The sequence below is a fragment of the Chaetodon auriga genome, chromosome 18 (genome assembly GCF_051107435.1).
Source record: "Chaetodon auriga isolate fChaAug3 chromosome 18, fChaAug3.hap1, whole genome shotgun sequence".
NCBI classification, from domain to species: Eukaryota; Metazoa; Chordata; class Actinopteri; order Chaetodontiformes; family Chaetodontidae; genus Chaetodon; species Chaetodon auriga.
This window is the reverse complement of record NC_135091.1, coordinates 16,745,391-16,758,067: the sequence shown is the minus strand read 5'-3', so window position 1 is coordinate 16,758,067 and position 12,677 is coordinate 16,745,391. Positions and strand designations below refer to the sequence as shown.

Genomic DNA, 12,677 nt, shown 5'->3' with positions numbered 1-12,677 from the left:
AGTAAGAAGGAAAAGCCATCCACTTTCATTTATCTTCAAATTTGCTCACAGTGTAGTCACACATGCATCGAGTTTTTACTCAGTTACCAAGTTTTCACCCCTTTGGTGAACAATAAAATCACCAGCTATTAAGTTTATTCCCACCTTGTCATGAATGGAGTGGCCATCTCTGCAGCACAGCAGAATCAACCACATTTTCAGATCCCACATGATGATTCCATTAGAGTATGTTTCAAACTGTTTCCAACTCAGCGGATACGACAGCGGTGTCAGTAACTCTCTGGGAGTTGTCGTGACTCAGAAAAAAGCTTTAACAAAGAGCCTTTGTATGTCTGCATCTGTCCGAGTCTCGCCTGCAGCACACACACACACACACACACACACACACACACACACACACACAAACAGACACACAGGCATTTGTTCAAAGCTGTAAGTATCTGTGTAGGCACAGCTTCTCTGACATATTCTCTGATACTCTATTAGGCCATTTTGTGTGTGCGCTTCAGTGTGTGATTTTGTGTGGGTAGCGTGCATGTGCATGAACATTGGCAGCGGCAAAGCAACATCTTTGCAGTTTGTGTGTCACAGTATTCTGTCTCAGGTTAGATTGTCTCCAAAGCAAGGAGTGGAGGCTGCTAGATTCAAGTTATTTTTGTCAGTTTTATTATTCAGTGTAATCTTTCAGTGGAGATTTGTTCATGTCCGTGTTATTTTCTGCCTCTCTCCTGGTAACGAATTGGCTTGCTGAACAGGTGGCTGACATCTCTGTGCTAGTATTGATGAGAGTAACATGTTCCCATGTAGGGTAAATACATAAAGTCAAGGTGGATTTTGACTCACGTTATTAGTACTTTACAAAGTCTTGAATATGGAGGAGCATACAAATTAAATACATCCAAAACGACTGTATGAAATGGGTGAATAAAAGCTGCAGCAATTGACTGCTCACTGAGCCCTGCCCACTCACACAGCACACATCCAGTACAGTGATAATGATGCCAGATTTAACACTCAAAATTAGATTTTTTTTTTTTTAAGCACTGCATCCTTGATGTCAGACAAAAGCAGATTTCTCATTTCTGGCCAGTGAAAATGCTGTCTGATGCTTGCAGCAGAAGATTTTGAAATACAATAATAAATAATAATAATACTAAAATCTGCCTCAGGCCTACAAATGTATTGTGGTTTCACGGAGGCTGCATGTGTGGCTGGGGTTGCTGGACGGTAAATAAAGAGCTTCCAATGTTAGCCTAAACTCTGCTAGCATCCAGGACCAGCTTCCACACAGTCAGGATATACTACACAGTGGATGTGATAGAGAGAGCTGTGCCATTAGGCCTTGGAGTTACTTTTGCAGGTAGTGAACTAATCAGGCAGACATGCTAATGGATCTGCTTCTGTTAGAGCAGATACCCAGTTTATAACACTCTTTTTGGTTTTGGAAAGACTGTACAAAGATGCTATCCTCTATCTATACAGAGTTTTGCTGTAGTTATGCCCTGTTCCACATGTTGAGGCTACAGTTCCAATTCTGATTGCATAACCAATGATTGGGGGAGGGGTTTAGCAAATGGTCAATTACTTTACGTTTCTTTCTTTTTATCTAAACATATTCTTTACTCTGCATATGTTTTTTAGTGCCATACACCACCTGGATCTCAACTCCTTCCTCTCAGTACATGCTGTGAACTGAAAAGGATCTTGCAACACATGACTCATATGTAATATTCTTACAACCATTATAATCATCCTCCAACAACCAAAATGACCCTGTATAAGAACATCACAGTATTCTGAACATCCATTCTTTGCATACTCGTTTGCTTTTATCAAAAAGTGCTGAAGAAGGTTTGTCTCTCTTCTCTCACTCTCTGGAAAACAGATACTCTTAAGTCAGATACACCAAAGCTCAGCTGGTGATGTCAGAAGTGGAGCTGGGAGGATTTTCACCCTGCAATTTCCTCTCCAGTGCATTTACAAAGGGAATGAAGATGCCTATACTAGTATCTCCCTAAATCAAGCATAATATTGTCCACAAGTCCTCCTCCCTCTTGGCTGCTTTCTTTGGAGTCAAGGCATGTTAGAAACGAGCTCATCTTTCTGTCGGCTTGCTGTGAATCCAGGCAGCAGGAAAAAAATATAAACCTAACATCTCTAAGCTAAAAACAAATAATGAGCCCTGGAGTGACTTTTTTAGCAGAGTTTATAGAAATACCAACCACCTACAGGCCTGCACAACAGGTGTGAAAATGTCTGCAGTGGTGCTTGGATAATGTGCAGCAAACCACAAAGTAAACAGCAGTCTCACATAATAGGTTTCCCCTCAGACTGAGACTACCCCATATTCAGCTTGAGATGGGTCTGCTTGGTGAGGTTCCTTTTGAGCGGTTTTGTCTTCTCTTTGTCATCGGAACAAATAAAACAGCAGCACAAAAGAAGGAGGCCGCTGAATAGCATATAATATGGCTGTGTCTGAGTCATGAACGATGTGAAGGAGAATGTAATTGATGGTCTAATTGTAATATTATGCATTCTATACATTCAACATACAATTATGCATGAATTGTATGCTTCTCATATGTAATAACTACTGTTAGACACAAAACCAAGAAACACTGATTTTATTAAAGCTATTTTTTCTCATTTACGTCCTTTACAGAGACAGATACAGTAGAGTGGACATGAGTAGAGTCATGGTGAGTATTGTGAAGCACTGTGGATGAGTGGAAGTTGCAGTTGGATGTGAAGTAGCATGTGGTGCATCAAGTCTTTAAGGCTTGGATACAAGGGCTCTAGGCAGGCTTTTTTATCACCATGGAAACTGAATTCCTCACGGGGTAACATTCCGGCACTGTGCACAGTCCAGATGTGAGACTCCAGCAAACTATCATGCATAATTCATGTAGCCATGTTCTTGACAGGAAATTGGGCTGAGAGGGTTTGATTCTAAGCTGTAGGTGTTGGGGGTCAGCTTGCTTGCCGATGGAAAGGATGTATTACATAGTCATAAATACAGTCTTGTGCACCACCCAAATCTTTTTTTTTTTTTTTCTTCAGGACAGCAGACAATTTGTCAGTCAAGGGTCAATTTGTCCTTACTCATCTCAGCCTTCTGAATCCTTTAAAAAGGATTCATGCTGTTTCCCCCTATCTGTCCACACTAGTCTCTGCCAACCGGTTGTTCATGATGCCAAGGGCGCCCACCCCTCCTGAGAATCCGTTCTGACGGGAACTGGAGCTGGACTGGCGCGGGTGCCCAATGGCCATCTCCGAAAGCTGCTTCTGCATAATGGCCAGATTCACCTGCAGGAGGAGAGAGGGATAAAGAAATCAACAGATGAGGACGTATCGTCTGTCTGGTTATGGAAGTGGGACGTGCAACCAGTGAAGCCTTGCAAAAACAAGCATTAATACAATGTGTTGGTGGCAGGCACATCTGATTTCACAGGTGTGATACGGGGCTACCAGATGGTGTTTTTTCCTTCCCTTAGGTGTGTCGATTTAAGTGAACAAAGACGACAAATACAAAGTGCGACTGACAGAAACCAGATATTTACTCTCCCACACACCAACCTTTCCCTTTCAATTTTCCCTCTACAAAGCAATAGGTGGAGAATGTACACGACTGATTTGTAATACTGTTGTTCAATCAATGGTAAATCAAATGGAATTGATCTGTTTTACACAGAATTGTGTACTGTGTAAGGTGTATTTTTAGCCGAGCATCCACCACTATGATCCAGACTGAAATGACTCAGCTATTGGATGGATTTCCATGGCATTTTGTACAGACATTCATAGCCCCCTGAGGTTGAAGCTTACTTACTTTGCTGACCCAATGACTTTCACTGTGATGCCGCTTTGAGATTGACATTCAAAATTTTAGTGAAATGTCTGACAATTATTCAGTGGATTGACATGAAATTTATGATAGAAGTTCATGTTCCCCTTAGAACGAATTGCAATAAGTCGAGTGATATTTCATCTAATATCATCATCAAGTCAAAATTTTAATTTATCCAATATTTATTTATGACCAAATACCTGCAAAACTAATGACATTCCCTTCAGCCTCAGCTGTACGTTATGTTTGGTGCTGATTAACAAATGCTAGTGTGCAAACATGCTAAACTAAGATGGTAAAGTGGTAAACAGTGCCTACTTAGCATCAGCATGTCAGCATCGTCACTCTGAACATGTTAGCATGCTGAATTTAGCGCATAGTTCAAAGCACAGCTGTGTCTAAGTGCACCCTCAAAGAGCCGCAAGCATAGCTGTAGATTCTTAGTCTTGTAGTGACTAAAACAACGAGTCTTCATCATAAAATCTGTGGACCTGCAGATTTGATCATCAATATCTCAATCAGTATTTTTGTACCTGTGCAAAAAGTGAAGGGGATGAATTTGGATAATGCATAGTCCTTTAAGATACTGGGAGCAATAGTTTATCTTCAGATCATGGTGCGTGTGTTAACTAAAGGTGGCCTTTCAGAGCGAATGCCCAGACAGATGAGCCCAATATTCAGACTGAGCTGCCATTTTGTTTTACTTCATTCATATATTATTCTATATTACAGAAATTGCTGAACAAATCAGTAGGGAGCCGATCAGATGTTTGGGACCAGGCTACAGACAGACAAACAGGGAAATACCTGCTAAATTTGCTGTCAAACCACACTGTAACATGAATACCTATTCCAGGCTTATTGGGAGCTGTCACGAAGGGCTTATGCTATCAGCCAGTTCTGAGGCTGAATCAGATTTGGACAAGGTGATCTTTTATTTCACGGTGGAACAACCACATTGCGTTGCTGTTTGTAAGCATTGTAAATGAGAAATATTTCCCATGTGTACGCTGTAAGAGTCTACAGCCATGCTCTGTGAGGTTACTTGGGCACAACTGTGCTTGCTAACATGCTCGCAATACCGTGCAGATGTTTAGCAGCTTCAATGTTTACCACTTTCACCATCTTGGAACGTACCAGATGTTAATGCAAATCACCTGATAGTGGTTGAGACAGTTCACTCAAGACCACCAATGACAACCTGCAGGTGCCGTAGAGAAAAACTCTAACAGTGAACACTGACCAATGAATGTCTTTACAAAACTTTGATCCACTCCATCAAGTAGAAGTTGAGATATTTCACTGAAAACTTTGACCTGCTGATGGCAACTAAATTTTTGATTATTAAATTTTGTGATAATAACACATCACTGTTTGGTATGGCCATGTAGGTCTACATCTGTATTACACAGTGTGTTAGTTGTAACATGTTTTTTAGTTTTTATGTTTAGTTTTCATGCAGATGGTTTTATGTTGTTTAATCACATCCTTGCTGTGGCGTCTCACCATTCAGTCTACTGATTTTCTCAGTCAAAACCCTGAGGCTCTTTAATCAGAAAGATCCAGAGTGGGAGACAGTAATCGTAGGCTGAGTGAGCATGGTTTTGACATGGAACAGCTCATGCTGCGTGTTGCTCGTGTTTGAAAAGGGTAGCAATTAACAGAAATTTACTATTCAGAGAAATTTTACACGTAACATGTACACCCCTGATTCCAAAAGAGGTGGGATGCTGTGTAAAACATATAAAAACACAATCCAATCATCAGAGAAACTTTGTTTACTGACAGCAGTCTTCCTGAGCCCATGTAGTAACATCCTTCATACAATCATGTGTTCACAAAGTGGTTAACCTCGCACCATCCTTGCTTGTGATACACTGAGCCTTTCGACATTGCCCCTTTCACACCCAAACATGATACTATCACCTGTAACCTGAAACGTGTTGCTGCATCAAATTCAGCATAAGTAAATATATCCAAAAATCAATAAAAAAAATAATTTTATATATACACACACACATATATATGTGTGTGTGTGTGTGTGTGTGTGTATGTATGTATAGAGAGTAACTGAGAATATAATATAATATTATATACAGGCAGCCCGAATCTTTGATAAGCTATTATTGAATACTTTCATTCCATTTAGAGGCCATAATTATCTGTTACATGTATGTTATGGTACGTGTTATGCAGCATGTTATGGCTCATAATGTCTTTCCGCACTGAGAATAGTGTGGAAAAACAGCAATACAGCATTACAGGTTATGATGAGGGAGATGACTGAGAGCTAAGTCAATAAGGAGTCAATGACTGCAGTAAACACGAGTATATGTACGCAAGATTATTGACTGAATTTGTTTCTGCTACTTATGTGAGCAGTATAATCAAATTCCTCTCGGAGACAAGTGAATGCCCTATGTGCAATAACACATGTGATTTCATTAGATGGGTGGAAAACCACACAAGCTGTCAGTCACAACCTGCTCCAGCCCTGAAGCTCTCACCTTGTTGGCTGCTAGAAAATCCCTCATGGAGATCATCTCCCCAGACATCCTGCGCCCAGTGTCAGTCTCGCTCTCGTTGATGGCGTCTGTCTCAATCGAGGGGTCTCTGCGAGCGCGTAGGTGACCCGGGGCCACCACATTCCGTCGGGGGTGCCGATGCGGGTGGTGACCCCTCCTGGGGAAACAGCAGCGGCAGGGGGCCTCTAGCCTCCTCAGCAGCCAGTTGAGGACCTGCTTGATGACGATGGAGATGACGTTAAAGAGGGAGTAGATGCAGCATACGCCGGTCAGGATGAAGAAGAAGTTGCCCAGCCGATATGCGGCCGTGGCGTGGCCCTCGTAGATGACCCGCTGGCTGCTCACCATGTCTCCAAAACCGATGGTGCTGAAGGCCACAAAGCAGAAGTAGAGCGAGTCCAGGTAGCCCCAGCCCTCAGCTGCCGAGTACATGAGCGAGGCACAGCAGGACACCAAGATGGCTGCCGCTCCTAGAATGAGCATGACACAGTAGACTGAAGGCTTCCAGCCAGCCAGATCCTCTCCTTTTCCTCCTCCAACTCCCCCGGTTCCACTCGCTCTGTTCCCTTCCGAGACTCGCTGGCCGTTTTGTGGGAGCACAGCTTTGTTATGGCGCCGTTCATGACAGGACTTAAGGACGACGGCGATGACGGTGATGACGCGCTCCAGAAAGAGGTTGAAGAAGAGGATGGTGGCTGCACAGCCCAGCAGGCCGTAGAACATCAGGAATACTTTTCCTCCAATGGTGGCAGGCGTGGTCATCCCAAACCCTGAAATACACACAGAAACATGATGCTATAAGTAGAGATCTGCAACGTAATACCAATCTTTTTCAAGATTAAATGAGGGGACAAGCATTACCATCGCTTGAAAATGGTTTAGTCAAACACACACAGAAATAAAACACAGTTTGGATTTTTTTTTAGAGAAGATGAATGCGGTCATTGCCCCCATCTGACGAAGCTTTTAAACCAAACTCGCCTCCACTCGGTCGTAAAGCTGGCTAATTACTGATCTTTTCTTCTCAGTGAAATTTACACTCACACAACTGCCTCAGTCCTCTGGGTTGCCATTGGTGACGTGCACTTCCTCTCTGTCTCTCACTTTAAGAGCTGAGGTGTTTTCGGTCCGAGCACATCACCGCAATCAGTCCCAAAGTGTTGGTTAGTCTAACATACATCACTGTATGCCCCACGGTTATCTGGCAACTGAAAGACCCACTGGAGTCACTTCACATCTCAATTTGATCATTTTCTCTCGTTTTCAAAGGTTTGAGCCACTTCAACTGGTTGTACCCGGAGGGGAACTGAGACGGTGTTTGTGCCTGACTTCTCCTTTGTCTCATGCAAACTGGCAGATGAGTAAAATGGGAGTCAAAGTGAGGTCTTTCAATCGACTGCACCAATCTCAGTGATGTCTCTTTCTCATCCCTCATTTAACACTGAAAGCTCAGTGAAGCACTCTCTGTCCGTCTGTTCCCCTTTTCCAGCTTATTACAGGCATAACATTGTCATAATGTTATCATAGTTTTCATGGTGATTACACAGTTACATGCTCTGTGTTTTCGTGGTGCGATGAAGTGATTGCATACAGGAATCAGCAGCTGTAAATTCTTGCAACATGAGAGCTCTTTTTAACCGAAAAACAAAGATAAATGCTACTGTATTTCATGTCATGAAAAACATACTCTGCAGCTGACTAATTGCCACTGTGGCACCGGCAGGCTTCTTGTGGAGGATTTGATTGCCTCCACATTCACATTCGTTCTCAAGGTGCTAATTGGGCTGCAGTTTTTCACGACAATAAAGCCAAATGAACTGGATTTTATAGACGTGTTTTTCTTTCCTTCTTGTTTTGTGAGCTCACTTAGATGTGATGTTGGTGAATCATTCGACCTGGTTAATAAAATATACATGACAGAAATGAGAGAAAATAGTGTTGCTGTGTCAGCATGACATCTGTGTCATGATGACAGTCCAAAAGCTCTGAGCATGGTTCATGCTAAAGGGGGTGCTCACCTGTGCTATATATTCCTGACTTTAGCCTCCCTCGATGGAGAAAAACACCAAGAGGTATACTTTGTCTTTTGGGCAAGTACACATAAACACTTTATGAGAGTTGGATGATTCAACTCTCATTTTCTAAATATCTAGCGACAGCCAGCAGCTGGTTAGCTTAGCACAAAGACTATAAATGGAGATATGGCTATCTTGGGTCTGTCTGTCGGTAACAAAATCCCCCATGGACCACCTCTAACGCTCACTAATTAACACATTATGTCTTCCTGAAGTCGTCGTCATGTTGAGGTTGCTAGTAAACGCAAGAATACCAAAGTCTAGTAAACCCTGGACAGATTGTGTTGTCTTTGGAAGACCAGGCTAGCTGTTTCCCCTTGTTTCAAGCCGTTGTGCTAAGCTAAGCTAGGTTAGCCTGCTGCTGGTTGTAGTCCCATCACAATTTTTTGTTAAACACTATTCTCAGGGCTACATTGCACTGAAATGTGGGGCTCTGTTACAGATAAAGTAACAATCCTACAAGTTTCTATTATGGCCATTAGGGTAGTTTTCATGTCACTTTTGAGGCTGATGGGTGTCAATACTACATTACCCATGAGCCACTGAAGAAGCCAATCAGGGCTCAAATCTCTGCGTCTTTGAATATGTGAACCAAAACACATCTGAATAGTAGCAAAATTGATGCCGAGTCCAGACATTGATTTCTGCTGTGTATTGTGTTTCCAGTTTTCTTTACACCATAATCATCAGCTTCCACCATGAGTGGTGCACGTAACAGAATGTGGCTCTGTGATTGGATGTGTCTTGGTATATGCGGTTAACTTTTATGCACCCAGACTTTTTTTTTCCAAAGAACTATTTGTTGACTAACACAGCAGGAAGTTCTCCAGCTGTGACCCAGCCCACATGGGAAAAATGAATTTACTTGGCTAGGCTATTTAACAGATACATGAGAGCTCGAACGATTTTCTCATCTAACTCTCAGCATGGAAGACAGTCAACTCGTTTCTTTCTCGTTTCATCTTTGTACAATGCTATCATATATTTCAATTACCACAATCTAAGAAAAAAACTTTTTGCCATTAACTGAAGTGTAAACATGAGGACTTGTATGCACATTATGTTCTGACCATGCATTAACCTCTCTGATGCACACAGTACTCTTCCTGAGTATGCAAAATAATGGCATGTTCATGGGGACCTGTCCCTTCAGCTGTATACATACTTCAAAAACTGAGAAATTAGAATATTAGTTAATTGTTGACTTGACACAAAACTGGGGTGACAAGTTGGCTATTACAACATACTTCATCTCTGCACGAAGTTACAGCAGTGATGACATCAAACGATTTTCTGATGGCAAATCTGTCATTTGCTAAGATCAGAGACAGGATGCAGTCTCAGTACAATTAGTGCAGACATTATAGTGTTACAACCTCCAACTGGGCCTTGTAGCAGCACAGTCAATGACTATGGAGCCATATGTTAAAGAATTTTCAATCTGCCAGCGTTTCTTATTTCATGTCAGAACAGAACAATGATTCTTGTTTTCTGAGGAGGCTACTTGAATGCTACTTGATCAAATATGGGATGAAGTCTTTACTACTCGGTCAGAAGTCTCAGGAAAGCTGCTATTAGAGCAGGGGAAAACAATTTCTTTCAGATAGCCAGGTTGAAAATTGTCAGTGGCTTCAGGAATCATGGGAGAATGATAGAATCGCCTCTCTTTTCAAGCCACTGTCCGCCAGAAAAATCTGCCTAAAAACATGGGGAATGACACTGAAAGAAGAGTATCTCATGATAAAATGTGTTCGGCTAAGAACTTGATACAGCCTGGTGCTTTATCACCATAACTCTCCTTCAAAAATGGTGATGGCCTTAGCTAGTCGTCCAATCAGTGGCCTGTCAAACTGTCAATCATCACAGATCACCTCACTTCAGCCAAAGATGTTGAAATGGCACTACCCATCAGGTACTGAGAAGGGAAAAAAAAAAATTAAAAAAACAAGTGTGCAAGTATGAATCAGGGGTATCGACAACAAAAGACCGATATTTTATCGTCACTATGTGTAACAGTGCTGTTGATTGAAAAGATGGCTCAGTTTCTCTACTCTGTCTGAGGTACTTACATCGATGCCCCCAGTGCTCTTAGACAGTCCTGGACACAGCCAGTGCTGAAATGGAGAACGTGTTGTCAGGGACAAATCTTGCTCTGGAGCAGGCATTAAAGTGCCTTTTTTCTCAGTCTAGTTTTGTTGAACCCAGTGAATCAAATCGCAAGCACTGAGTCGAGACTGAGAGATGCTGAACAGCTGGATGTCACTCTAAAAATGACTTGAAGTGGATCTCTGAACAGTAAACAAACATCCAGGAACAGATAGGAGGATCTGACTTGAATAGACATTTCTCACAACTGAAGTTTGACTCCTCAAGCACAGGTATAACTAAAAGCATTAATTATGGCTTCATTTTATTCTGATAGTGTGCATGCTGGCCCAGTGCAGCTAATCATTAATGCTGCAAGGACAGGTTGAAAATGAGCATGCTTTCAAAAGTATTTTGCATACTACAAGCTGGTAAGGAGGTTGTATCTGCAATGTGTGACTGTTTAATTAACCCTAACCTGGCTTCTGACCCCCTCTCCATACAAACTGCAGCGAGGGCAATGAAAAAACTATGAAAAGTGAGAAGCCTAACGGCCTTGATGTGGGAGAGTTTGTTATTAAGCCTGCAAAAGAAGGAAGACTATGTTTGACAATTTGTGACACAGTGAGTCACATTATAGGCAAAGTTTGTAACTGACGGTGTCCACAAAGACAGGTTTAATAGGGGGTTTTAAAACGTGTATGTTTTTAGAAAAAAAAAATGACTGAGAGAATCTGCCTTATACGCTGTTTTTAAATGCGTTTTCTCCACATCTCACCAATGGTTGATACCACAGTTCCCACGAAGTAAAAAGCACCGGTGAAGTCCCATCGAGGTCTGATTGTGTCCACACGGATACCGGCTACGTTCGCCTCCTCGTAGTTCCTGAGGAAGTTATTCAAGTCTTTCTTACTCAGGTTATACTTCTGGCTGAAATGCTCGAACCTCTGCGCCCAGCGTTCCTTCGCCTCTCGCTCCTTTGGCTGTTCCAGCGCTGAGAACACGGCGGCCCCACAAAGGAGATAGATGATGATGAACAACGCCAGCAACAGGAACCTCGCGTTATCCTCGTTTATTGGACCGGAGCCGCAGCAGCAACCGCTCCTACATGCCATTATGTAGCTGTTGTCAGCGCGGTGCAGCTGCAATGAGGGACCTGTGGCATGGTGGTCTCGAATAAAACGCACAGTCCTCGGAAGAAACGTTGACGAGATATTTTTACAGCAGAAAGGTCCTGCGCAATACAGTTAGACTGTTCTTCAGGCAGGCAACACTCGAGTTGTCCAAATGCTGCGGATTTGGCATGTTGCTCCCGAGCTTCTATGCGCAGTCCAAGTCCAAACCGTTCAGCCAAACGCGTCAGGCGTCAGTTCATCTCCGCCGGCTGCACTCTGAGCTCTGGGTTGTCAAGAGGCTCAGAGAGGTGCAGAGAGCCGCGCAGGAACCTGTGGATGCAGAGAGTCGTGCTGTTGTGCTCTCCGGTCCTGCCTCTCCAAGAGATCCCCACCCCTGAGCGCGCGTTTTACGCACCGCGGATTGATCACCACCATAGGAAGGAACTTACAGCCTCTGTCCATCCATCACCGTGTGCGAAGTCTGTTCGGTCAGATCTGCTAAATTCTAGTGGTAATCTCATCATTTCTGCCTGTGAAAGGCACAACAAGAGCCGAATCTGATCACCAGCTCCGAACTGGCCTGAAATTGTTCTCCCTGATCCCAACCTCGGAGGTTTGATTCTGACAATATAGAGCGCGTTTGCATAGTGGGATCAATATCACTTGACCTTTCTGGGTTCTGATGAGGGATTCATGCTCCTGCCCCTGCTTACCCGGGGACGATGTGAGCAAATGTCACAACGGAACGACGGTTCGAAATAAATAATTCAGGATCGCAGGGACAACAAAGCGATATTTCTGTAAAACTGGGAATTGAACAACATGATGATGCGTCCACGACCAATTCAGACGCATGGACAGAGCTGCAGCCTTTCTAGGTCACACTTTACTAAGTTGTCTGGATGTTGGACATTATGATACGACATGAGTTGTAACTATCAAGCACTCGACTTTGAAATCATGGAAATAACAAAGTGCTTCATTTGCCAAAACTACACAACATACGCAGGGGAGCCACAAAGTGCTAATC

The 12,677-nt window shown here is 42.9% G+C and overlaps 1 protein-coding gene across 1 annotated transcript; it reads right to left on the bottom strand.

The window, feature by feature from the left end:
- Positions 1 to 2,627: 2,627 nt before the first annotated feature.
- Positions 2,628 to 12,026, bottom strand: kcnk13b (potassium channel, subfamily K, member 13b). The gene is made up of 3 exons (XM_076756493.1): positions 11,311 to 12,026; positions 6,355 to 7,142; positions 2,628 to 3,306 (listed from the first exon to the last, which is right to left on the bottom strand). Exons 1-3 carry the CDS (start codon positions 11,645 to 11,647, stop codon positions 3,151 to 3,153), a joined length of 1,281 nt encoding a protein of 426 aa, XP_076612608.1. The 5' UTR covers positions 11,648 to 12,026; the 3' UTR covers positions 2,628 to 3,150.
- Positions 12,027 to 12,677: the final 651 nt, after the last annotated feature.

Excerpts from the sequence above, each read along its gene's own strand:
- kcnk13b (XM_076756493.1), bottom strand. The coding sequence starts at position 11,647 with ATGGCATGTAGGAGCGGTTGCTGCTGCGGCTCCGGTCCAATAAACGAG. Across the intron at positions 7,143-11,310 it reads AACTGTGGTATCAACCATTG|GGTTTGGGATGACCACGCCT; the intron begins GTGAGATGTGGA and ends TGTGTATTTCAG. Across the intron at positions 3,307-6,354 it reads ATTTTCTAGCAGCCAACAAG|GTGAATCTGGCCATTATGCA; the intron begins GTGAGAGCTTCA and ends CTCCTCCTGCAG.